The sequence below is a fragment of the Argentina silus genome (assembly GCF_951799395.1).
Source record: "Argentina silus genome assembly, chromosome: 13".
Lineage (NCBI taxonomy): Eukaryota > Metazoa > Chordata > Actinopteri > Argentiniformes > Argentinidae > Argentina > Argentina silus.
In genome coordinates this window covers 20,505,084-20,531,102 of record NC_139667.1, presented here as the reverse complement: position 1 = coordinate 20,531,102, position 26,019 = coordinate 20,505,084, and the positions used below count along the sequence as shown (strand labels likewise).

The 26,019-nt window shown below is 43.7% G+C and overlaps 4 protein-coding genes across 4 annotated transcripts in view; 1 reads left to right on the top strand and 3 right to left on the bottom strand.

Annotated features, from left to right (window-relative positions):
• The window catches only part of LOC310814640 (interleukin-6 receptor subunit beta-like), a gene marked incomplete at both ends in the record, with an annotated part of 15,081 nt that extends 3,735 nt beyond the window's left edge, over window positions 1–11,346 (bottom strand). Inside the window, 11 exons of the mRNA XM_083684133.1 lie at window positions 225–407; window positions 867–1,095; window positions 1,688–1,767; window positions 2,982–3,147; window positions 3,417–3,577; window positions 9,410–9,607; window positions 9,888–10,044; window positions 10,325–10,451; window positions 10,693–10,759; window positions 10,854–10,915; window positions 11,285–11,346. Coding sequence (XP_083540259.1) covers window positions 225–407; window positions 867–1,095; window positions 1,688–1,767; window positions 2,982–3,147; window positions 3,417–3,577; window positions 9,410–9,607; window positions 9,888–10,044; window positions 10,325–10,451; window positions 10,693–10,759; window positions 10,854–10,915; window positions 11,285–11,346 — 1,492 coding nt within the window. The remainder of the gene's footprint in view (window positions 1–224; window positions 408–866; window positions 1,096–1,687; window positions 1,768–2,981; window positions 3,148–3,416; window positions 3,578–9,409; window positions 9,608–9,887; window positions 10,045–10,324; window positions 10,452–10,692; window positions 10,760–10,853; window positions 10,916–11,284) is intronic.
• Window positions 11,347–12,900: 1,554 nt separating this feature from the next.
• On the bottom strand, window positions 12,901–17,934 carry LOC310814500 (SH2 domain-containing adapter protein F-like). Its single transcript, XM_083683967.1, has 8 exons — window positions 17,641–17,934; window positions 16,818–17,058; window positions 16,622–16,717; window positions 16,020–16,185; window positions 15,642–15,890; window positions 15,275–15,446; window positions 14,719–14,838; window positions 12,901–13,962 (listed from the first exon to the last, which is right to left on the bottom strand). The coding sequence occupies exons 2-8, from the start codon at window positions 17,052–17,054 to the stop codon at window positions 13,776–13,778; spliced, it is 1,227 nt and encodes a 408-aa protein (XP_083540093.1). The 5' UTR covers window positions 17,055–17,058; window positions 17,641–17,934; the 3' UTR covers window positions 12,901–13,775.
• A 263-nt stretch (window positions 17,935–18,197) lies between these two features.
• yju2 (YJU2 splicing factor homolog) lies at window positions 18,198–22,427 on the bottom strand. The gene is made up of 8 exons (XM_083683562.1): window positions 22,290–22,427; window positions 21,691–21,791; window positions 21,414–21,558; window positions 21,111–21,245; window positions 20,793–20,974; window positions 20,473–20,623; window positions 19,864–20,035; window positions 18,198–19,617 (listed from the first exon to the last, which is right to left on the bottom strand). The coding sequence occupies exons 1-8, from the start codon at window positions 22,311–22,313 to the stop codon at window positions 19,496–19,498; spliced, it is 1,032 nt and encodes a 343-aa protein (XP_083539688.1). The 5' UTR covers window positions 22,314–22,427; the 3' UTR covers window positions 18,198–19,495.
• A 2,405-nt stretch (window positions 22,428–24,832) lies between these two features.
• Window positions 24,833–25,819, top strand: LOC310813976 (cocaine- and amphetamine-regulated transcript protein-like; the record flags this gene model as incomplete). The annotated part of the gene is made up of 3 exons (XM_083683181.1): window positions 24,833–24,961; window positions 25,113–25,196; window positions 25,712–25,819. 3 exons carry the CDS (start codon window positions 24,833–24,835, stop codon window positions 25,817–25,819), a joined length of 321 nt encoding a protein of 106 aa, XP_083539307.1.
• Between the last annotated feature and the right edge of the window lie 200 nt (window positions 25,820–26,019).

Genomic DNA, 26,019 nt, shown 5'->3' with positions numbered 1-26,019 from the left:
AGTTCATGTGATTTTAGAATTAATATCTTTGTTTTTATAGGGTCTCTGAATTGCATTGGAATCAATTATACACTGTGTGTATTAGGCTGTCAAACAGTCTCCCCTCCACAAAATAGAAAGTTAAGACACTCCAACAGACGGGTTTACGGGGGATGGTAGACTTGCTGTGTACTGTAGGTACATGTTGATAGGACATGTGAGAAAAGATAATCTCTTTGGCTCACCTGTGATGACCAGTCCCCTGTTGGAGCCATTTAGCCTATCCCAGTGCAGAATGCTGCCTATCGCAACCGCAGACCACTCCACGATGAAGCCGCTCTCTGATTGGCCGACTGGAGCTATCCATCTCACATCCAGCCGGATGTCATCCAATGGGGTGACAGTGACGACGACTGGGGCCGGGGGCTCTGAGAACAGAGAGAGAGAGAAGGAGAGAGAAAGAGAGAGGTCCTTCATCTACCACACCCGTTATATCCCCAGAGAAGGCACATGCTATCTTTCCCATTCATTGCATTTGTGGCAGCATGAGGGGCGCCATGTATGAGCTGGGAAGGCATCAGCCAATTGGTCTTCTGGTCTTCTTCTTAAATAAGTTTATCGATGAGCTTTTTCTAGTTCTTTCAGGTGTATGACGCCATCTACTGGTGCCAATAAATGACTGACCAGAGCCTGAAGCTGTGTTGATAATACACAAGTGAACACTCCAGCACAGCAGGTGGCAGTGCATCATCAACATTTGATTTACACCCACTCAAATCACAGAAGATATTAAATTAATTTAGGGGATTGCACCCTGTAGTGTTTATAAATCTATGACCACACCACACAAAACAAAGTTTCCTGTCAACAACGGCCATATTTGGTACCTGTCTCTGTGAGGCCTAGGATCCATATTTGGGCACTGGGGGAGGTCCCAGCTGAGTTCGAGGCGGTGAGAGAGCAGGAGCACGCCTCAGGGGGGAGGGAGAGATGACAGGAAGTCCTAGTGTTGGGCAAGAGACCACAACTCCCATGATCCTCCAGCACAGAGTCCTCTCTCTGACAGATCACGTTGTAATTCAGAACTCTGCCATTGGCCAGGGCCGGAGGCAGGTGCTGTGAGACACATAGTTAAAAACCAAAGAGGGGGAAATGTAGAGGAATGGTTAAAGCTCTCTCTCTCTTTCAATAAGCTTTATAGGCATGATAAGATGTCTAATATTGTCGAAACAAAAATATAGGAACTTAACTTATTGGGACAGAAAGGTAAATTATATAATAACAGTAACTTCTAACTAGTACCAGGTCTCTCTCTCTCTCTCTCTCTCTCTCTCTCTCTCTCTCTCTCTCTAAGAACAGGGAACTAGTTATGACTGGACAGACTCAAATTAAGTAATAACACACTATAATTCATGTCATGAAAATAATTTAGAGACGATCATTTTGGCACTTAAGCAATTTAACATGAATAAAGTTTTAATGTTCTTAAACTATAAAAGGATACAGCTATCTGGGGACCAATTAGACCAGTGAGAGTCTGACTCAATAAGCTTTTATCTATTATATTTTGATTAACTCTCTAACTGTTAACTTTGAAAACTCTCTCTCTCTCTCTCTCTCTCTCTCTCTCTCTCTCTCTCTCTCACACACACACACACACACACACACACACACACACACACACACACACACACACACACACACACACCTTCCAAAGCAGGGACACACGCCTCCAGCCACTACTGTCAGCTTCCTTCAGCCTCCAAAACACAGGAGCAACAGATGGGACTGAGAGAGAGAGAGAGAGAGAGGGGAAAAGGACAGAATAGTAGTACATGCAGGACAGAATCCTAGTGACTTAAACCAGCCTCTTTCAAAGAAAGCCGGATGACAAATATAGGATGTGACCACTTCTGTATATTCGTCTATATCTGGGCATTCAAACACCTCCCAGTCCGTATATTCACAGCAGCCTTGTAAAGTCGATACACTGTCCTCATCCCATACTTTCACTGATCTTGCTTTGGGTTTTTCAGTTTTTAATTTTTGTCTGTAGGATGGTAGTAAAAACACAGTGTCATGGTTGGATGCACCTATCGGTGGTTTCCTAGTTGCCTTGTAGCCAGTCTTAATATTCCCATAGCATAGATCAATGGTTTGATCCTCTAGTATAACATTTGACATATTGCTGATAGTGTGGCAGCGCCGATGCTAATGAGCAACCATTAAAATCACCCAATATTATTTTTGATGCATCTGAGGACATGGTAAATAGTCTCTATGGCCACCTTATAGTTTGCATCTGGGGGCATATAAACCAGGATCACAAAAATCTGTCCAAATTCCCATGGCAACGATGTGGGCCTCAATGAAACCGAAAGGAGTTCTATGTTAGGTGTAGTTTTTGCACCATTTGCTGTTTATGTACAAACACACGCCCCCTCCAATTGTTTTACCCGTTGCTTGTTGATCTCTATCCTGACGTATCTGTGTCTCAAACCCCAGTAATGCAAGAGTGTCGTTGTCGATTGAGAGGTTCAACCATGTCTCAGAAAAATGTTGTACGGAAGCATGAAGTTCATCAATCTTAGATCTCACATTGGATAAGATTATTGTTGGGAGAGGAGGTTTTGTTCCTCTCGATCGAATGCGACGTCCGATTCCACCCCTTGCACCCTGCTTCCTGGTGCGTGTGGGCAGCCCAGGCCGCTCCGTTGTCCGTAGGCATTCCTCCGGAAAGTCAGGTGTCGGTCTTCAAAGCCAACCAGGTGCTCGCAGAGGCACTTGCCACGAAAAGTTGCCATCAAATCAGCAGCGAAAATCCCAGTTTACAGATGATAGCATTATAAATAACCGCGATGATGCCTCATTAAAAAATACATTCAAATACTCATAAACCTAAAAAACAAGACATTAACTACCAAACAAACAGACAGAGCTCTCTGTGTGTCAGCCACACAGCAGCACCAATTTCCCCCTCTCTCCCCTCTCTCCCCCCTCACCGTCCTCCTCTGTCTCCCCCTGGTGGGCGCCACTCCACTGGCTCCAGTGGCTGAGGTCGCTGCGGTAGCGATGGCGTATCCTGATGGTGTAGTTGGTGGCTGGGGCAAAGAGACATGCTGTGAAATTGAACCCCTTCACATCCACCGCCATGACCTGGGGCTTGGCCTGCGGGGAGAGGAGGAATAACATGAAAGAAACTAAAGACCCAAAGAGCGGAGGAGAGAGAGGACAGAGCAAATGGAGGAAACAGATGGGGGAAGAACTCTTCATTTCCTGTGCAGTGTGTAGTGTAATATTCAAGGATTGCATATTTATGACAAATCATAACAACTGTTATGCAATGCGTATTTGTTTGTGTGTGTGTGTGTGTGTGTGTGTGTGTGTGTGTGTGTGTGTGTGCGTGCGCGTGTGTGTGTGTGTGTGTGTTTACTGACCTGTTGCTGTGTGGAGTACTGTATCTGGGAGATCAGCTCTCCCTGTGTGATCTCCTCTAAAGACACAGCGAATGACAAAGGGGTTTCCCACCTTATCCTCAGACAGCATGGGCTGCCCCTAACAGACTCTACACCGAGGAGAACAGCAGGGTACAGCTTCACTGAGAAAAAGAGGGGGGAGAGGGAGAGACAGAGTTAAAGAAAGAGAATGCGTAAGGGAGGGGGAGGAATAAAGAGAGGATGAAGATGGACAAGAAGGAGGTAGCGGAGGAAATAGGGAGAGACAAAAAAGAGAGAAAAAAAATACAAAGCACAAATGGGCACAGAAGCTTTTATTTGAGTTCCTTATGTGAAACGTCACAGGTGTTGCAAGACAAGATCCTTACCCTCCCTGATGCCTGGCTTGCAGCTTGTGTGTGAGTGTGTCACGGCGTGGGAAGTGTGGGTTGTGATGGACGTGCAGTAGGTAAACGACACAGAGGAATTAGTCACCACTGAGCAGTGTGTGTCCGGCGTACTACAGGAGAACGTTTCAACCAGGGAGCCATCGTAGCTGCTGTGTAAATGACACACACACGCACGCGCATGCACGCACGCATGCACGCACGCATGCACGCACACACACACACACACACACACACACACACACACACACACACACACGGAATGAACAAGGTCTTGTGTTGATACTATGGCTGTTCACTGTTATCTGCTTCCAGATGACACCCAGATTTCAACAGATACTGTGGTGGTGAAAGTGTGTGTGTTCGTGTGTTCGTGCGATGCACACATTTCAGAGTCAAAGTCTACAACAAACTGTAGTCGATGAATAAAGGAGGTTATTGTCAGACAGGAAGAATATAACCAAATAATTTGCCTAGAACTTGGCACACCGTCACACATACACAAACAATACACACGTCCACGCACACATGTTGAGTCAAGTTTGACTTTCAAATGTAAAACACCTCAAGCTACTGTCACAGATGACTGTCTGCAGTGTGAGTCAAACATCAAACACAGGTAGTGTTATCATACTGTGTCTACGGTATGGGAGAGCCTCGCACTTCTTCCCCATTTTGTCGGTTTAGTCTCTGCCTATTGTGGTTGTGTATCTGCGCCAAAGCAAAAATGTCATTGAATACAGAAACGGCCTGCTACCCGGGACCAGGCTAGACACCACAACAATCCCAGGTAAAAATAAGTCTACAGTGAACATGTTGTCCCCCACAGCCAATCAGTGTGATTTCAGAATGTTGTGGTGTTCACTATAGCAGCCCCTTGGGTCAATCAGTGTGATTTTGTAAATGCCGAATCTCTATGGCAATCATTCACCCAAGTTTCGTCAAAATTCCCAGTGGTGTCTGAGATATTGCATATGACATACAAATATACAAACGGAGGGGACCGATTCACAGTCCTCTCCCTGATTTCATCGTGGGGGACAATAGGCTAAAACATTGCAGAACATCAACAAAAATAGGTTTCACCTGTTTAACCAATATACATATAAGCAGAAAATGGCTCTTGCCCAATCAAATGAGAGATCAATCAACTTCCTGTCTTTCAGAGGAAGTTACAGACAGCTATCGTCAGACAGGATCTTACATGAGATATAGTGTCAATTTCAGTGTGGCAAACAAGTGTAGTTCAAGTGTACTAGGAAAAACCTCTTTTACCAAATGCTCCACTGAGATTCAAGTGAATCTAAGGACAAGGAATCAAGCATGTCTTTTTTCACAAACATGTAAAGCAAATGACATCCAAAAACACATCTCTATATGACAGCTTTGACATCTCTTTATGAATCTGGTACATATACAAACACATGGCAGCACAATATGGAAGACATGATAAGGCAGTGTCTCACCGTGTCTTGTTGACATGTAGGGTGTAGTAGATTGTGTCTGTGATGGTTTGGGGGTCCACAGCATGCTCCCAATAGCAGGTGACGTCAGCATGCTCCAGAAACACACAATACCTCAGGCGAGGAGAGAGGAGACAGGCTGTGCAGAAATAAGAGGGAGTTGATGCTAATGAGGGGGAGGGAAAGAAAAGAAACAATGTTGATGGATGGATGTATCTATCCTGGCATAACTCCTGCATAACTAACCTGTCATCCTAACCTGCCACATCTTTCCCACTCACACCTCCCTTCATAGTGTGTGCGTCTATTGTGAAAGACTTATTCAACGCAACTTGTGCATAATAATGTGGAAGCAAACATAATTTGAAGAAATAGGCCATCAATTATAAATATGTGCACGCACGCACACGCACACACGCACACACACACACACACACACACACACACACACACACACAGGAGAGGGCATCTTCCTTTGACAAACAGAGAACAGCAAACACACACACAGTACAAGGTGGTTCCTTGAGTTTTAAGTGTTGAGTGACAAATGGGATAATACAAGTCTCATTGATCAAACATTAATAAATCACCAAACCGCTTTATTCCAGAGAAGTGTCATAGCACTATCTTCCTGATAGTGATTATATCTCATTATTAGTTCCCAATAGATTAACTATTCTTCAGGTTTCATTGTAATAGCCTAAGCATCAACAACAGTCGGCTCCTGGTGCAGTAGCATGGGAGTTTACGACAGCATACACCATGAAGTTGACTGCATGTATTGATTCTTATTACTTTGAAACCCTTATCACCAAAGACTATTAGTCTATTGGATACTAGTAATTAAATATGTAACCACTGTTGGGAAAAGAGTGCTGTAACAGTTATCTGAAATAAAGCATACGGGTTAGTGTTCTGTTCTGTGCATGTGTGCTATTCTCCGCTCTGTTTAACTCTCTGTTTCAACCGAAGAGTATTGAATGAAAAACAGCTGCTATATCGAGTACATCTTTCAGCATAGATAACAAGGCCCCACAGCTCAGTGCCCATGCCGGGAGTACTGTGGTTATGTGTTGCAAGTAATTCTCTTGCTTAGGCTAAGCATGTTTTAAATTTCATTGCCAAATCATCTCCCCATTCTCATCCCCCCCCCAAGTAATTCCTTAATTTCAAAACGTTTCTTTCCTCATTTCAGTCCCCATAATACCCCAGGTGAGTGCATGATGTTCTGTGCGGAAGTTCTACCCAGAAATGATCACACCCGAGAGTCAGAGACTGAACACGCATAGTAGATGTATGCCTCCCAGTAACTACCACACGGTAGCAAGACTACCTTCTACGCGCGCGCGCGCACACACACACACACACACACACACACACACACACACACACACACACACACACACACACACACACACACACACACACACACACACACACACACACAACACACACACACACACACACACACACACACACAGTGTAGGCTACGCCGCAACAGAGTACCGGTGGCGTGTCAGTATGTGTTCCCTTATCAGATAGTGTTCCCCCTCTATCTATGGAAAAACATCACTGATGATGGCTGACATACTATCACGCATTTGCATTCGAAGTTTTCATGCACTTTTAAGAATGTTTTAACATTAATTATTTAATTCAGAACATTAATTGATGTTATCGCAATTTGTCAATTTAAATCACAATGTGTGACTTGAATGATATAACATTACAGATGCAATCAATAATATGTAATCTGCAAGCATCAGCAATGTCTTACAGATGAATAAATGAAAAATATGTATATTTTGAATACATAATTATATTCTTTCAGCCAATGTGAAGTGCATACCAAAATCACTGTTAATATAATATTTACGAAAATGTGATGAACAAGGGTATAACATGATTGACAATCATTACTGAAGTAGTAATTAATCATATTTGCTGGAGTTGAGTAATATAACATTAATATTCATGGTATCATCAATAACCGTAATTAGTCACCAGGACCACATGTCATAAGTGTAAGCCACTATAATTTCTTATTTGTCTCAACGTTAAAAACGCACTTTCTGTCAAACCGGGAAGACTATATGACAAGGAAACACTTGATTGATATTATCTAACAGGACACCTGTAAGAGCTCTGTGAAAAAGTGCTTCCCTTCACCTGAGGCCAGCCAGACTCCCCACAGGCAGATCCAGAGAGTGGAGGAGACCAGGTCCATTTTTGCCAGCAGTCTCACCTGTACATAGATAGCAGTCCGTTTAGTCGGATAGGATCCTCCTCTGTGCAGTCATATGGACAGATAGAGTCGGAGACTTTGCCATGTATCGAAATAAAAATGACTGCGCCAAGAAACAGTTTGTGATAAATAAATAAATAAATAAAATCTTCTTCTTTCAATCCTTGACTTTGATGGTTCGTCTGGCGGTTGTCCCCTTTGAAGGGCATCAAGCTTTCCGAAATTTCTCTTGAAAAGTAATTTAAGTAAAGGGAAGCCAAATCCCGATTTGGAGCTAAAGTTACCTCGCTAACTGCCTCATCTCGTTTAGTATACTCCTCGTGTACAGTAAAACGTATTTTATTAGCCCAGGCGTTATTTGCTTTAAGCACGGAGGTTGCTTTCCGGCTACAGTCGGCTCAGCTGAGAGTTAAAAGCTTAGGGCATCACAGATTGAAAAGTACTTTAAAGAAATGTTACTATTGTCAAATCCACATCATAATAGAATATGCACACTGTGATAGCCATCAGTTCGCTGAACTGAAATGACGGTATTGTAGGACGATAGAACATTACTTTTAATTGAGTTCCTCATTCCAGAACCCATGTCTGGCACTCCAAAGTAAGAGATTGAGCAACATGTTTCACCAAATCTGAACATCTTTCATTGGGGAACAAATAAAAAATAAAGATAGTCTCTCTACTCAAAGTATTTTCTATGGATAACCAATATCACAAAATGCTCACAATACTCACAAGCTAATACATCGTTTCGAATATTTTGTCAATAATACTTACCGGTACCCAAAGTGTTCCCGCTCCGGAGGCGGCTACCATGCGCATCGGACTCGTGTGGCAATGAAGGCCATGCTGTGAGCAGGCGCGTACCGAAGCGCGCGCCGGGCATGAATGAACGATACGGTCTATCTGTAGGCAAGTGCCACAACTTGGCAACACAGCTACAATATTAACAAAAACTAATAATTTACACTCTTTCGCTTAGGTCTACGAAAAGTATTTTTTATTTTTCAAAATCTGCTATTTATCCTAAATTATCTTAAGCAAGATCGTTACCGATCAACAAGTCTTGTTTTGTGGATGCATTCCAATTCGGCAAGTAGGCTGCTATATACACACTTCATCATTAACAACTGAAACATGACTCAAAGTATCTGCCTCAAATGACGGATATAATAATAAAACAATCAGGCCACAATTAAGGTCTCAATTCTCAAAACAATTTTCATACTCGTTTTGCAAGGAGATTATTATGTCAGTTAACAGTGCCTCTGGTGTTCCACAGCAGAATATGTTCCATCTGAGGTTTGATCAATTATTAAGCTGATACCTGTGTGGCAGTACAGCTCTTTCTAACTTTGAAATTGGAATGTATTTGTCAAATGAGCCCTAGCCATGAAAGGCTGTACACATGCAGACCCACACAAACACACATGTTTCAGAGAGTGTTGTTCTTTATTCCAGTGTGACTGAGATATGGGAAATAGCCGTACAGAAGACATACTGTAGAAAGGGGAAACAGACATATCTGAAATGGAGGCAGGCAGAAAGTGTGTGAGAAGGTTGAGTCTCAGGCTTGGTCCCATATAATGAAAGGTTGAGAGTCAGGAACTTTGAGACCACCCATAACTCTACCCTTTCTTAACATCAAATGTTTGAAGGCGGGCAAGTCTTTTTCTGTTGAACCATTTAAGAAGATGTTCGTGATTATAAGAGAAATGGCATACAGTGTATAGTCGAAAAAACGTTCCTTGGGAAACCGTTTTCTTCTCTGGAGTGGATTGTTCTTCTTAGGGACCAGAGAATAGGGATGGAATGGTCCCTCATATTCTGCATTCATCTATTTCCCCTTGCACTTGCGTGGCAGGGGTAGACAGAGCTCACACAGTCGCAGTGAGGCACTAGCAGAACGGGCGGCTAAGCTAACAGTGTAGGGGTTGTAGCCTTGAAAAAGCGGCTTCCTCTGTTTGGGACATGAAAGCACCTGGAGCCTCTCACTGGCCACTGCCTCTCTCACTGGCCCTGGAACAGGCCAGCTCACAGGGCGGTCTGCCGCATACTTGGGGTGGTCAGACTTAGGGACTGAGGAAAGAGGGAGGAAAAACAGAAAGTGTCTCATTATATTTTAGGTTATCATCAAGGAGGTAAACAACTAAAACCACGAAATCCTTTAGAGATAATCATATGAGATGATATTGTATGTCTAAATCTAAAAAGATAGCCTATTCTGATCAAAAGTAGTGTACTATATGAGTAATAATGATAACCCATACAGTGCACTACTTGTAACCAGAGCTCTAAGGGGGTCAGACACTATACGGGGGAATGGGATATCATTTGAGATTTGCAATGATTGTCTCACTGGCGAGGAGCTGTACTCGTGAGGATGCTGTCATGGGGTGGGGGGCTGCAAGGGAAGTTTTGGAGCCATGGGGGGAGTGGAGACCCAGTCTTCTCTTGGGCCGGGATAACTGACAGATCCTGGGGCTGGCTACTGTGTTCTGCGCCGCTCTGCTCAACTACAGTGGAGTAAAGGGGGTTGGAGGGCAGTGAGAGGGCAGGTAGGCCAGCACCCATGATGGGGCATAGACAAAGTCATATGCCTGATGATGAACGGTGAAAAAGTCTGAAATCACGCTCTCCATGTAGGCCTTTTGCAAACAGCAAAAAATGATCTGTGAAGATTCTCTATGATATTAACAATTTACAATACAATGCATTCATTTTCAAATGACTGAATCTACAGTACAATCTGAAGACATTGCTAATCTAGTGCAGTCTATTGTGTGTAGTACTCACAGTGGCCAGTAGAGGACGGTCAGGCTGCCAGCCGGCAGTGGGCAGGCGAGGCAAGGCCAGAGAGCAAACTCTACCAGAGGGAGAGGCAGTCAGAGCTGCCACACTCACATCCCATACTGGAGACGGTCTGAGGAGAGAGGGGATGAGGGAAAAGAGAAGAGGGGGAGAGAGGTAGAAGAGGATAGAGGGAGGAGGAATAGAAGGAGAGGAGGAAAGGGAGGGGGCGGTGACGAGAGGGAGGAAAAGGGTGGGTAGAAGAATAGATGGAAAGATCGTATGCATGGATGAATGCTAAAATAACAGATGGATACATGGTGGATACTTGGTAAGCACACTCACTCACACATAGATGATATAAGCTCTCTCACCTGCTCTGTTCAAAACCAGAATTCAGATGCTTTCTTCCACACAGCTGGGACCAGTGAGGTGTCAACTCTACAACGCAGAGCCATTAGAAGGTATCATCAAAAAAGGACATGACAGAGAGGGGGAGAAGTAGGAGAGAGATTTAAAATAGTCCTCATCTTACCAAAGGTGGTATTGGAGCCACTTCTCTCTGGTGGGATGTCATCCAGCCAGTAGACTGACCGACTAGAGATTAATAAGATACATAAGGGCTTTAGTCATCTCCACAGTGAATATTTGACAGCACCAGCTAACACATCAGACACAGTCAATATGTCAAACTCAAATATAACAAAGACAATATAACACAGAAACATAAAAACATAGAAATATTCATATAAATATAAATATTCAATATTCATGTCTGAATAGCACAAGTAAATACCAAACTCTTTCTCATAAGAGTGCCAGACATGAGCAATGCAACAGTCCTTACTATCCACTATGCTGGGGGTTCACATAAAGTGAGTTATTGCTGTAGGCATCGCACACACCCATTCCCTCATGCGCATTAAAGCAGAAACACACAGGCAAAGAGTCAATTTGTTACTGTACCGGTCAGGGAATCTGAGCAGGTTGGGTTTGGCCCGTGCAAGCTGCTCTATCCTAGTAGCCATGGATACAGGAGTTGCTGAAGGGGAACACTTATGTTACTGTTTAAACTATTTCCCTTCACATATCTCCTCCTAAAGAAGAAGAAGAAGAACTCCCCTCCCCTCCGGGAGGCACTACAGGTCTCTCCGCACCCGAACCAGCAGGTTCAGAGGTAGCTTCTTCCCTGCGGCTGTCACCCTACTGAACTCCAACTCTGCACCTAGGTGACAACCTACCAACCCCTGCACCTACTGTATCCTCACTTGTACACACTGCTCTTACTCCATACCACTGCTCTTCTGGACATATCTGTCTATACTGTTCATAATCTGTCTATACTGTTCATAATGCACATATCCTTATATTTTTCTTTATACTACTGTTAATACACTGCACATATCTGTACATACTGTACATACCTGTTTATACTGTTCATACGGCATTCCATATTTATTCTGCTATTTACTCTTATGTTACTGTTAATACATATATACTGCTAGACTGCATTGCCTGTACAGCTCATATGCTGTTTACACTGTTCATACTGCATCCTATTTATTCTGCGTATAATGCTACTGCTAACTCATATACTGTTTACACTGCACTACTTATACTATACTGCACTACTATACTGCTCATATACTGCACTACCTGTATATACTGTTCACACTGAACTTTTCTGCTTTTTTGCACTTCTAGTTAGACGCTAACTGCATTTCGTTGTCTCTGTACTTTGCACAATGACAATAAAGTTGAATCTAATCTAATCTAATCTAATCTAAGAAGAAGAAGAAGAAGAAGAAGAAGAAGAAGAAAACACATCTGTTCTTCAACGGGAGACACTTCCAGGACATTATTGACTTTAAAAGCAATTAAAAGTTCTACTTATTAATTAATTTGCGAAATGAAATGTTCAAATAGGCCTATATATAATCCAAATGATAGGCCAATACATATTTAACCACGGAGGTATTTAACCATTGTCTATCATCGGTAATTGTGTGTTGTGGGGTTGTAGGGTTACCCGTTCCAATGCAAGGGAACAGATAGGCCTACCATAAGCATACAACTCACAAATATCATACGAATATAAGCCTAACTATAATTGAAGATTTGAAGCTCAAAACGAAAAAGCCGACATGAAGCACACATTATTCCCATAGCAACCCTACCTGTCGCTGCCTTGTGCTCAATTGGTGACACCGCGCTGACACCGACACCTGGCGGTTGCTATAGTATCATGTGACGCGGTACTACAATTGATTGACATGAGGTGAACAACAATCACTATTTATGACGAGGATCGATGGAATACACATCCATCTACTTACATGGACAAGCTGCTTCTTCTATTACATTGACCTTCTGACTGCTGTCGATTCAAATAAATTGACATTAGTTCTACCTAAATAGTCTCTTTGTCGATAGAGTAATTTTATTAACAAACAAACGCTACTAGGTCTAACTGACAAAGCAAAAATTCTTGAACACATTTTATGCTACTTGAAAAGTGCGGTATCATGTCATAACGCATCAAAGAAAGAGATGGGCATCAGTTGTTTAAAAACAAAATCACACTTTTATTTTCAAAGGACATGAGAAAATCGTACAAACAGCACAGTTACCAATCTACTGACACTTCAGTTAATAAATCATTATTCATATTTTCATAAACCTAAAGCAATGGTTATTACACAAATTGCTTTAATTAGTTTCTACTGTTTAATGCTATGGGAGTCTCCTACTGTGCTAAAGCTAAATACGCCTTTCTTTGACAAAGTAACCCCTGTGACTCCCTAAGCCCCTAACACAGCAATAGCAGAGTAATACACAGTAGGTAGTCAGCTACAGCTTCAGTAAGCAGACAGCAACAGGTAACATTCATAGGCCTCTATTCCGTTGGGGGCCAAATCTACAGTGAATAGATAGCCTGGGGATGTACATTGTATTGAATTGACATGTAACAACAATAATACTGTCTCTTTGGGCAATAATACAGTAAAGTGAATCAAACCTTCACATTCGAATACAGGTACTATCCAATAGGGCCTGAGCACAACACAGGTATCCAAAACAGTTGCCCCTAGATGGAGACCTAAGGTCAGTTGAGTATGTCCTCCCTAGTGGATTTGGAGTAGGTAAGCTGATCTTTGATCTGTGGCGTCCGGTACACACAGGGTTGTTTGACAGCATAATACAGGGTTTCAGTAACAATGCTGGTACAAAAGCACAGGTCTGTGGGGCTGATCAGCCAGTGCAGTCAGACCAGTACAGGCCCATTGGTAGAGAGTGAGGAATGGCAACAAATGCTCCACTGTTCATAGTAAGGTGTGTCCAACTCGAGACAGTCTTTCATCCGAGTCAGAGACAGGTGAGCAGGGGGCAGGAAAAGAGTCAGACCAGAGAGGATTCAGTAGCACAAGGTGGGTGTGGGTGTGTGTGTGTGTGTGTGTCAGAGGGTCTGCACTATAACAGGGTACAGCAGAGACAGGTGTTCGGCCCCTCTGATAGGCAGCATGTGGGTAGTGTAGTAGTGAATGACCTCTGGTATAGACGAGAACGGGGGGCTGTTCTCCCCAAGGACATAAAACCCGTCTGCAGACCGAGTAAACTTCATATGCATGAAGCCCTGACAGCTCCTGAGAGAAGGACAGAGAAGAGAAAGTTACTTGTGTATTGTGACATCCATCAGTAAGCATGGATAGGGGGGCTGATGCATCATAGAGGATACATCTGTGATGCTTTGTGTGGATTATGATTATCTAAAAATGTGTATATTTTTGTGTTTTGTGACATCTTAGAAGCCAATGGCTTGTGTTGTGCATCATTAACATCAGAAGTGTTGTATGTGTCATGATATTTAATGACTGTGAATGAGTCATTGAGGCCTGTTCCAGACAATTAGTGAGAACGCAGTCCTCTCCTAAAACAACACTTCAATAACCCAACACTGAATTCTGTGTATGAAATAACTAGGCTGTACAGACATAACGCATATGCTATGCATCCCCTATGAGAGCCAACAGCAGTTCCAAACCACTGATTATTCCTAAAGAGTGTCAGAGGAAAACATAGACCTCCCCTTTAAGAGATGTGCCATGTTGTTATAAATTAGAGAAAACGGTGGGGGGGAGAGAGAGAGAATGGGAGGTCTAATTGACCAGCTACAGTCAGCTATTACAGCTGGATGAAACATCGATGACAGACAGACAGACAGACAGACAGACAGACAAAATACAATGTTCAACTAAGCCTTTTACTAGCAACTGCTCTCTTTAAGAAATGATGGGTACAAACAGCAAGCAGTCCATAGAAAGAGAAGGAGAAGACAGAACTTGTATGAAAGTAAGCCACACTTGAATATGGACACCACCAGGTTAGGGGAGTGTTTGTACCTGAGGGAGAGAGAATAGTCGTTACGACAGGTCTGACTGTTCCTGACCAGGTAGGAACTCTCTTTACACAACGTCAGCAGAGACTCTGCCTCCGGTCGACTCAGAGCACCATGGTACCACCTGCATACAACCAGGGTACACATTACAGTGTGACACACGGCAAGGGGACATATTACAGTGTGACTCACAGCCTGGGCATGTTACAAAATGATTCACAACCAGGGGAAATATTACAGCATGTTGTGATACACAGCAACATGACAAAAAAAAGTCTGCATTTTATTTAATTGCTTTTAAATGCATCATTTCTTCTTTTCATTCAATTAAACTGATGCGGAAAAAAACGATCAGGTGAAGGCACATCAAGAGGTTTGTTTTCACCTATCCTGTCTTCTCACATCACTGCAGAGAAGCCGTGTCAAGGAGATTAAAGGGATGACCCCAAATGACAAAATCCCATAATTGTAATTTAATAATAATAATTTTGTAATTTGGGTGAACTATCCCTTTAAACTTTTGAAGTTTGACCCTTATCTGAGGATGGACGGACACATACACTTGTCTCTCCAGGGACAGGAATGGGTCCACTCTTTCCCCCAGGATAGGGAGGGTCTCACCGGGCCTACGAAGGCTGGCTGAGCCCCCTGTGACTGTGGGGCTGGTCCTGGGCAGTCTAGCCGACTCTGAATGGGCTAGCAAATGCTCCCACTCCGCACCCTCAAACTGAACTACAGAGAGAGAGAGAGAGAGAGAGAGAGAGAGACAACCAGATGCTCAAATTACATCACGTCATGTGACAGCCTACAAAGACAGGCCCAGCTTGACTGCTTATAACATGGCTTGAATTTCAATCTACTGAATGCCTCATAGACCAAAATAACACTCACACAACACATCATATGACACATCTCTCATCAAATTACCTGCTAGCGCCTTAGAGATGTTGTCCTTCTTCCACTCCCAGGGCTGGTCGTACTCATCGGCAGGCCTCTCGTCATCTTGTGGCAGCCTGCTCTCCCTGCTCTCTGGCTGGGCTTGTCTGCCCTCTCCCCCCTGTGAAGACGCCACCGCCCCCCGATGGCAGCGCCGGGTACTCTCCTCATAGGGGTTGTCATACAGCTGATCTCCAACCCCGACACTGGGCCTGCCTCTCTCAGGTCCCTGTTGGAGTTCTGCGCACAGAACACACATCAATAAATCAGTTAGTCTATGTATCCATCAATGTGAGCCAGTCAGTGGTCCCCACCCACGAGAGACAACCACACGTGAAACCATGTTTGAATGCACAGGTAGGTACTGACCTGTGATGACCCTCTGGGCCTCGAATGGCTCCATGTAGCTGCTGCAGTCTGCTGGGACGGGGGTGGGGCTGGAGCTGGGCTCCCAGTCTATTTTAACCGGGCGAGCGTCAAACGGGTCAGAGTAGTCCGTGTCTGAGTCACCCACTGTAGGGGCAGAGGGTACCACCTGAGAGAGAGACACAGAGAGAGAGAGAGAGAGAGAGAGAGAGAGAGAGAGAGAGACAGAGAGAGAGGGGGAGGGGGGGGGGAGAACAATAGAAAGAGAGAAACACAAGGTTAAAATAGGAACATAATCTCACCAAATTTATTAGCCCATTTTCGGAACAAATTAATGTGTGTGTTCATAGTGGAAGTTCATGGCATGTGAATGTAGGTCAACGAGCTGAATTAAATGCTATGACTGCACTGCAATATCTGAATATTTCATCGGCTCTGAGAATACTTCTGTACGCTCACTGAGAGCAGTGTGTGTGAGACACTCAGGGTGGTGGAGTAGAGAGAGAGATCATAAAGAAGGCACAAAAGAAGGACGAGAAAAGGAAAAGAATGAGGGTAAGACAGAAAGAGGAAGGACAGCAGAAAGACGACAACAAACATCTTACCGGTTCCTCCTGGACGGTCACTGGGGAGATCTTACAACGCCCAAATTCTTGCGAGTCCACTTTGATGAGTCTGTGCTTGGGCGATACCACCTTCACCTGAAATATTCAATATGTCATTTAGCAGATGTTTTTGTGTTCGGGGCAGATCCCTGTCTGTGACGTACTCTTGAGTTTTTAAACCACCACCCATCCTTACCTCCACACCGTTGGGCAGGACTGAACCGAAGGCAGGGAACGCGGGCAGGCTTACTGTCCCACTGCAGCCACCGTTCTGGGGCTGTTTATCAGAGCTCTGATAGGGGTCCTCAAAGTCCAGGTCTTTTTGGGCACGGTAGGCCCTCAGGATCTCACTTTCTGTGTAGTCTGGCCTCGGAGGTTGGGGGGGATCGCGTCGGCTGCCAAAGTTCAGGTAGTCCTTCAGCCACTTTGCCATGGGTCTGGGGGGTGAAGAGAAATCATTGGTCATCAACACAGGAGTTTCTGAAGCCTTGGAGTTTCTGAAGCTACACTTGCTACACTTATCACTCCCAACATTAGAAACCAATAAAAAAAAAGTGGTGCTCTCCAACTACCTATTAACAGCAGGGAAAATTAAAGGATGAGGCTTGCAGATAATGTACTCAAGATCCTGATGTGACGATACCAGTGAATGTGTGCCACAATATGCGCCCGCCCCCCTTCCCCCCAATATTAATCTACATCATCGTCTTGATTTTGTCCCCCCAAGATGAAGGTGAACACAGATAGAAATGCAGCCATGAACCATTAGATGACTTACTAGCAATATTGTCTGAAGTAAAGACCAACAATAGTGAAACTAAAGGAAAGTGGTTAGCTGCTTATTTGTATGACACTTGCTGGTAACATGACACTATTAGACCATAGCTAGCTACAGACGTGTTGAATCGGAATCGTTCAGAAGATATGTTACAATATAAAGAAGTAGCTAGCTCAACATTTGATTTGACAGTTAGGTAACGAGCCGTGTAACCCTCGTTAACAAGTCGTTAGCTACTCACCGTATGTATGATGTTAGCCTGCTAGCCAGTCACTTTTGTTGAGAGTTCACCCCCCATGAATTCACATTCCCAAAATGCGACCCCGTCAAACGCTACTACTAGCTAGTAGCTGGCGAGCTTTCCTTCCTTCAAGCCTCCTACTCTCGACGTCAGACAACCAGCTAGCTGCCACATTTAATTTAATCACATTTACATTGTTGAAATGTCTAAATTGACTCGCTCGTTACCAACTGATTCTAATGCTATTGTATAGCTAGCCTCTGCCCTGGGCGGTGAACTAGTGTTGGAGCTAGCTTCACTTCACTCGGAGCTTGCGAAAATTAAAGGGGAGTGGCGTGGACGACAACCGTGATGGGCCGATGATAAATCCTTACAAGAAACAAGTGTAGGCTTAGGCTACGTTGAACATGTCAGATAAAGCGTGACATACAAACATACAGAATTTAATGATATATGAATGGACAGAGACCATCCATTTTCTCTCTCTCTCTCTCTCTCTCTCTGTTCTCTGAACGACAATAACGAAAATATCTATTAAAGAAAAATATATGCAAGAGTTTTCAGAAAAAAAGTATTTATTGAAAAATGTATGTACTGTAATAAAACGGCATGTTTTGAGTACACGTATTCAAGACGACAGTATGAATCAGCAGCCTCTGGGGACCTCTGCATCTTCGTCCTTGCGCACAGGGAGTATCTTTGCCTTATTAGTCTTAAGGTAACGACGTCACGGTGTACCCCTGAAGGAAGACTTGGTTTTCGTCAAAGCCACCTCGCTCTGCAAGCCAGTGAATGTCACCGTGTACTCCAGCCGTGTGATTGTATATTCTAAAATTGCAGACAGGGGATACCTCATCCTCGTGGAAGAGGATCTGGAGAAAAATGTCTAAGAATATTGGACGAGTACTTCTTCTATTTCTAGTAGTAAACTGTGAAGAAGAGAAAGCCCTTGTAGGGACAGAGACGAGGTTGGGGAAATGGGTGTGTGCGGAGTGGTTCACAATTTGATCACTTGATTGTTATTATTGAAATGGCCCCAAACCTAGTGTATAGAACGCTGCATGTTTTCCTATGAGTTTCCATTTGATTTGTTGTCGTTTTTATGGTTACTTTGCACGTATAACGTATTGCTCAAAACGCAGCTTTATTTGAGCACATTATGCTGTAGTCTCTTTATTAAGCACAACTTGTTCATACTAAATTACAACTGACATGAAGGTACACTAAACCACTGTTCTTTAATCCTACTCCTAAATCACACAGGTTAGGGCATGCAACCTTTGATTAGTTGATTAGATGTTAACAGTAATACTAGGCTAGAAACAAAACCTGCTCCCCAGGATCAGGATTGAGGAACACTTCATACCACAATTGGTCTCACTGACACACCCTGCAGCACTCAGTAACCTCTCCATACTATCATTCCTTAGTAGACAGAACCATTCGTCACCTGAAAATGACATGGGCTTGTCGTTAGAACACAAACAGAGAGAATGTAAGAAAAGTTTGGGAACCATCGATCTAGCAGAGCAACACGTTTTTAATCAAAATGTATAATACTAAGATTAGGTATGAGCCGTGGGTAGAATGTTTTTTTTATAAGACGGGATAGTTCTTGAAAAACATCTGGGGAAGAATATGACCTTAGGAGAGCTTTCTAATCTTTTTTGGGCTGGGATCTTTTTTGGGCTGGGATTCTCAGATCATAACAGATGAACACGTACAAGTGATTGACTTGCCCACCTGCATAGACATAAATCATATGCATCTACATCATATACAATTCTGTACAAAAGTCCATAAGTGAGCATTTTGATTTGCCAAAGCACCTAAAGCCTCTCTCTCTCTCTCTCTCTCATTCGCTGTCGTCGCTGTCAGAATACGCCCCAAGGAGGCTGAGAGATGACCCATTCTGTGTCGTCATTGGTTTAGCAACAACTGTTGCCACGGTAGCGGCTGTAGTCACTGCCTTTGAAGCTGCAACGTAAGAAATACCATGGTTAGAAAGACAGAACACATTAGGTTATCTACAATTACTGTGACCTTTTAGTGAATAATACCCATAATACTCTAAATTGGTTTTCTTGTCAAGGCATCAAAGCACTCACATGGGTTCACCGAGTGGTCGACTAACATTTTGAGACACCTATTGAAATCATCATCTCTCCTGAATGAAAATCGAACTGAGTAAAGCAGCTGGTAAATGGAGGCAGCATGTCTCACCTGGCTGTGAATTGGAGCCTGCAGGGGGGGCTGTGAGACCAGGTTTTGGGATAGCTGCCACTGGTTTCCTCCTCACCACCAGTGTTCCCAGGGCCCCTCCACCCCCCAGGGTCCCCACACTTCTCTCCCAGCTTTCTACCTTGGCCTTCTTCACTCCCACCACAGAGGGTCCCTATAGGGAAACAACAACCAAAGTGTCATCATACCCTACTCTAATGTTAATACAGAGACGCTCTGATCAATCAATCAATTAAGTCATTTAGCAGGCTAACAAAGTGCACTCAACTAAGGAGGTTATATGCGTGTGTATTATTAGGCTTGGGGTACATTTCAATTTCAATGCAGACATTTCAAGAAGCGGTTTGAATTTACAATCCCAAAATGGAAAGAATGTTGTGGTAAAAAGCTTGTCATTTTCTGTTTATTGAGAAATCATTGAAAATAACCTTCCCATTTACAATCATTGAATTGGAAATTAAATGTGCTTCCTTAACTGACTAAATTGAAATTCCACTGACTCCAACTCTGTTGTGTATGTACGTATAGGTAAGTGTCCTGTGTGTGTGTGTGTGTGTGTGTGTGTGTGTGTGTGTTGTGAGTAAGTCATACCAGTGTGTCCGTGGGTTTGGCTGTGGTCAGTATGTCTGTAGGCCTGTCTGTGCTGGGTCTCTTTAGGCTTGTGCTGCTGCTCTCCCTCTCCTGGTCAGAGTCAGAGTCTGAGTCCCTCAGCCTCTTCACCAGAGCTCGGTCCAGCATCTCCCTGTAACACAGAGAAAACAAGTCATGTAATATTGGTTCAAAGCGACTCTCTGGCCCAGATCCAGATCAGCCTTTCTCATACTACTACTACTACTAGTTTTCCTCACCACTTCTCTTTTATCTGATAACGCTCTCACATCCTCTTTTCTCTCTCTCTCTCTCTCTCTTACTTGGTCTCTCTCTCGTCCTCCTCTTTTTCCCGCTCCCTCTCTCTCTGCTCCAGCTCTCTGTACTTGTCCAGCATTCCCTCAAAGTCCACTGTGGCCTGCCGCTGGTTCAGCTCCTTCAGCTCCTGAAGGTTCTCCATAACTTCCATCTCCATCTTAGAGTCCCGCGTACGGTTCTCCAACACCTGGTTGAGAACAGTCATCATCATCATCAGTCACATGTTTTGGTCTGGATCCAGTTTAGCACCACAACCTCAGAGGGCCTTAATAACAAAGTGGTATTAGGGAAAATACATTCTCAGGTTAAGGGTTATAATGTACCTTCATGGGGTTGTTGAGTTCCTCCTCCTCCCTATCCCTCACAATCTTTTTCTCCTCTTCCTCAAGCAGCTTCTCTGCCTGGAAGTTCCGCGTGGCACCGTGTTCCATGGCATAGTCTGTGTTCTCTGGATCAGTCTGTAGATGAAATCACACACAGCCACACACAGTTAGGAACACAAACAGATAAAGGCTGCACAAATGAGTCCAGTTTCTCCCGGTAGCCTCTTGCTGCAATTTCTCCATTTGTTCTGAATGTTTACGCTTAATCAGTGCCCTAGGTGAACTGTGCAGTGAGACACTCACCTTAAAGGTAATCTCAGCCAGGCAACGTGTACACTTGATGTAGAAACGGAAGATGGGAAGTCCCATGTACAACTCATTCATGACTGTCTCCTTACGGGCGTTGAACTTTTTCCCCTTGTAAATGTACTCTCCACAAGTTTTACACCTGCAGAGAGAGAGAGAGAGAGAGAGACCGCAGAGTTACAGAACATTGTGAAAGGTATTCACTGGACTGCGATTGCTGTATGTATGGACAGATTGAGCATAGAAGAAGAAGAAGCCGTTTGCGTTGACATACCTCATGTTGAATGGAGCCATCAATCTGACAACATACTGTCTGTCTTTAGGGAGTTTGAGCTTGGGGATCTTGGAGGGGTCAAAGTCTGGAGGGTAGTATTTCTATGGAAGACAGAGCAGAGCAACGTCATTTAGATATACACACCTAGTTGACGTAGTTAGTAGTTAGTAAGCCGTCATACGATCAAGCTGCGAGTGTAGTTGACATGAGATTTAATTGATCCCCATTGTGGCCCAAGTAGTTCATATTACTCTACAATGTTTTGGCTACTTTCCAGGCAGCAGAAAACAAAAGTAATGATGACTATAACAACCACATTGAAACCACCTTAAATATCTTCTCACCGAGTTAAAATAGCTCTGATTGACTGGCTACATGTAATGATATTATACCAAAGATCACCTGGATGTAGAACTATCTAGATTATAGACAAAAACGTATGGAAACTTAAACGGTTTCCACCGTTTTACATACACAAACTAGTACTGACGACTGAAGCAGCTTAGCTACAGTACATTTGTGTTAAGAGGCTAGCTATGTAGCATAACATTAGCCTGCTTTATGCAAGCTGAAAAGTAGTATAAATTGGAGCTACTTACGTTCAAGACCTTTCTTTCAGACATTGTTGATTAGAGTAAAAACCCTGGCTAAAACGATTTAAAAAATGAACAAACAAGTAGAAGCTTAACTGTAGAACTCTTTCCTATGTCGTTGCTTGCCCTGCTGCCTGTTCGATGGCTTCCGGTTCTGTAGTATTTACTTCTGGCTTCTGCGTCTTCTGGAATTTCTTGTGGACGATTGCTGCCCCCTACAGGGTCGACGGTGCAAGCGAATTCAACATTTCGACACTTCCAAATGCCTCACAATGCACAATGTGTCATCCCCAGGGCGGATTCCCATTCATCTTTTTCAATTGTATATACAATTGTAAATACAGAGATAAACGCACACACACAGGCACGGACGCGCGCACACACACACACACACACACACACACACACACACACACACCACTGTTAGTTGCTAGTGTTGACTGATTTGTTTCACCAGGGTGGCACTTCTCAAGCAGGATCAATACGTTAGCCAGCTAACTCTAACCCAAAACAATAAACACCTTTTCAAGAAAGCGTGAGAGTTTCCAAAGAGAGAGGCCAAAGAGCAGGGCATTGCAAATAGTCCAAATGTGAGGAGATGAACGCATGTTTGAGTCGTTCAGCATCAGAAAAGGAGAGAAATGGGCAGATCTGGGCAATGTTCCTGAGGTGAAAGAAAGGTTTTTGGCATGTGTGGAGGCTGTGACCTTCACATCCTCAATGATAAGCCAGAAGCTATTGATGTTGTTGATGTGGGATTTTGAACCAATGAGGACAACCTCTGTTTTATCAAAGTTGAGTTTGAAAAAGCTGATGTGCGTCCAGGTTTTTATACTTTGTAGGTAGTGGTTGAGTGTGTTCAGTGCAGGTGAGGTGTCAGGCTTGATGCAGACGTAGATTTGGGTGTCGTCTGCATAGAGGTGGTAGCTGAGACCATGGCTAAGGATGATGTGGCCAAGGGGGAGATTCTAGATACAGAACAACAGGGGGCCCAAGACAGAGCCTTGTGGGACACCATAGAGGCCAGTGGATGGAGCTGACTGAACACTGTTGATGGTGACAAACTGTTGTTGGTTGGTGAGGTTTAATTCGAACCAGGGTAGGGCCAGGCAGGAGAGACCAGCAAGGCTCTCAAGCTGTTTCAGCAGGATGGTATGATTGACTGTGTCGAAGGCTGCTCTGAGGTCCAGGAGGATGAGGATATTCATGAAGCCAGAGTCAGCACTCATCAGGAGGTCATTAGTCACTCTAACAAGGGCTGTGTGTGTTGTGTGTGATTTGTCAATGATATTGGGTCTTAGGTCTGGTCACCGTGTCCACAGGCATTAGCCAGGGGCAAATGAGAGGTTAGGTACATGCGTTAGGTACACGCACGCACGCACACACACACACACACACACACACACACACACACACACACACACACACACACACACACACACACACACACACACACACACACACACACACAGGTCCATAGAGGTCATGCACACAGCAGGAAATTGGATCCTGATGATAAATTGGTGTCAACAAGGTGGGGTTAAGAAGGGCTCTGATCTCAGGTTATTGGACAGGAGTGGAAAGAAAAAAGCTTCAGGGTGTCGGAGCATTCTGTTGCTCAGATTTGAATGATTCTGTTATTTTTTTAATTTATTTTTTTACATTTTATGTGATCCTATACAGTTCTCTTAATTATGATAGTTGAGTGTTTAAATTATAGTGCATAATGGTACGAAAGTTTCAATATAAGCAAGATTTCCTGCCAGCCCAAGTGCAACCAACACACTTGTTGCATCTAAATCACCATCAACATGCATTAAATAAGTGGCAAGAGGATACAACATTACACAACATGTACAGGACATGTACATAATATCTTCTTTCTTTCTGTTATAAACGTTGCATCCCAATGGAATGGAATAAAAATGCGTACACTTTGAAATTCTGCATTTCCTGATGGTACTGTATATATTTTTCTTTATGCAGTAAAGTAGAATCTGAGGGACCTATGTGTGTCTATTATCATGACTCATAGTTGAATCAGATGTGAGATGTCTTACTCGTGTTCTCATGCAAAACATGTGTGAAATTACATGTACTGACTTATTACATGTACTGACTGATATATAATGAATTATATATTCATGACAATCATTCAGATTCCCAAGAGGCGCTATTAAATCAAACCTGCGAGTTTCCACGATTAACAGATGTTCTATCCACAGAGATAGCCTATGTGTTAATTATATGGTTCTATATTGCTTCCTTTTCAAGAACAATGCATGTTCGGTTTTATCTTTTCCCTCATTTCATGTGCGATGAACACATTTGAAACGTTGCGTGAACTTCCCATGGGCATGTAATCAGTTCGGTTGAGTCTTGTCGCTCATGACACATTAATATTTCAGGAGCTGATGTCAACAGCATCTATAAAGTGAGACCTCCGTCCTCTCCATGACCAATACAGCCCTACTAAACCAACCGGCCTTCATCGAGACACACTGGTAGCCCGCTGAGTTCCGCTGCAACCCGTCGACCGTTTCAGCACCATGGCCAGCGCCAGCGCGCTGCTCCTCGCCGCAACTTGTTGCGCATACCTCTGTCTCACCAACGGGGAAGAGTCGTTCGAGACTCGCGCTCTGGGCTTCCCACTGAAGAACCAGGAGGAGAAGGATCTGGTGAGGGTTTGACTTTGATTTTGAGTGTATGTGTGCGCGCGGTCGTGTGTCCGTGTGTCTATCTTGACACAGCTATTGAGATATGTTTTTTGAGTGAGTAAACAAAACAAAAAATCTTGTTTTTTGTTCAATCTTTACCCATTTCCTCTAGATTGATGCGTTACAAGAAGTCCTTGAGAAACTGAAAAACAAACAGATGCCGTCATCAGAAAAGAAACTGGGCTGGCTTCCGTCGGTAAGATAAGACGATTGTGTCCATGGACAAGATATTAAAGTTTTGTCAGTGCTTCAAATTTGAAAAGAGAAAGGTGCTTTTTGGAAGCAAGGTATAGGGTTTGTGTGTGTGTTATTTCCAGACTGACATGGCCACGGGTGAACTCTGTGTCTGTCTGTCTGTCTGTCTGTCTGTCTGTCAGTCTCTCTCTCATCTCTCTCTCTCTCTGTGTGTGTGTGTGTGTGTGTGTGTGTGCCCGTGAGTGTGTGTGTGCGCGCGCGCGCGCGCGCGTGTGCCCGTGAGTGTGTGTAACATTTCTGTAGACAGAAATCGCTCCATGCGATGATGAACAGTTTTTTTTTTTTTAAATAGTCCAATATTTCTCACAGAACTTCAGCAATGCTGAAATGTTTGCCAACTGCGTGATTCTCCCTCTTCTGTATTTTTGACACAATTATTGACGATCTTACTGTGATGTCTCCCACTCCTCCTCCTCCTCCTCATCATAAACTAGTCAATGTGTTGTTTGTTTTCAGTGTGATGCGGGCGAGCAGTGCGCCGTGCGTAAAGGCGCGCGCATCGGGACGCTGTGTGGGTGCCCGCGCGGGACGGCCTGCAACTTCTACATCCTCAAGTGTTTGTGAGGAGAGCAATCGGGAGAGGAGAGAAAATGAAAGAAAATAGAGAGAAGAGGGTGAAAGTTGGGGATAGTGGGGGGGGGGGGGCTGACGCTGTGTGTGTCCAGATATATGTGGCTTAAAGGGATTTGTTTTACTGACATCAATGTGTCCCATTCGTCTGTACAGTAGGTACTGCAGTCTTCTCTATTTTGATCAAATACAAA

Coding starts and splice junctions, on each gene's coding strand:
- LOC310814500 (XM_083683967.1), bottom strand. CDS start 17,054: ATGGCAAAGTGGCTGAAGGACTACCTGAACTTTGGCAGCCGACGCGAT. Junction 16,186..16,621: donor TGACCGTCCAGGAGGAACCG/GTAAGATGTTTG, acceptor TCTCTCTCTCAG/GTGGTACCCTCTGCCCCTAC. Junction 15,447..15,641: donor CATCTCTAAGGCGCTAGCAG/GTAATTTGATGA, acceptor CTCTCTCTGTAG/TTCAGTTTGAGGGTGCGGAG.
- yju2 (XM_083683562.1), bottom strand. CDS start 22,313: ATGTCTGAAAGAAAGGTCTTGAAC. Junction 20,624..20,792: donor GAGGACGAGAGAGAGACCAA/GTAAGAGAGAGA, acceptor TCTGTGTTACAG/GGAGATGCTGGACCGAGCTC. Junction 20,036..20,472: donor CCAAACCCACGGACACACTG/GTATGACTTACT, acceptor GTTTCCCTATAG/GGACCCTCTGTGGTGGGAGT.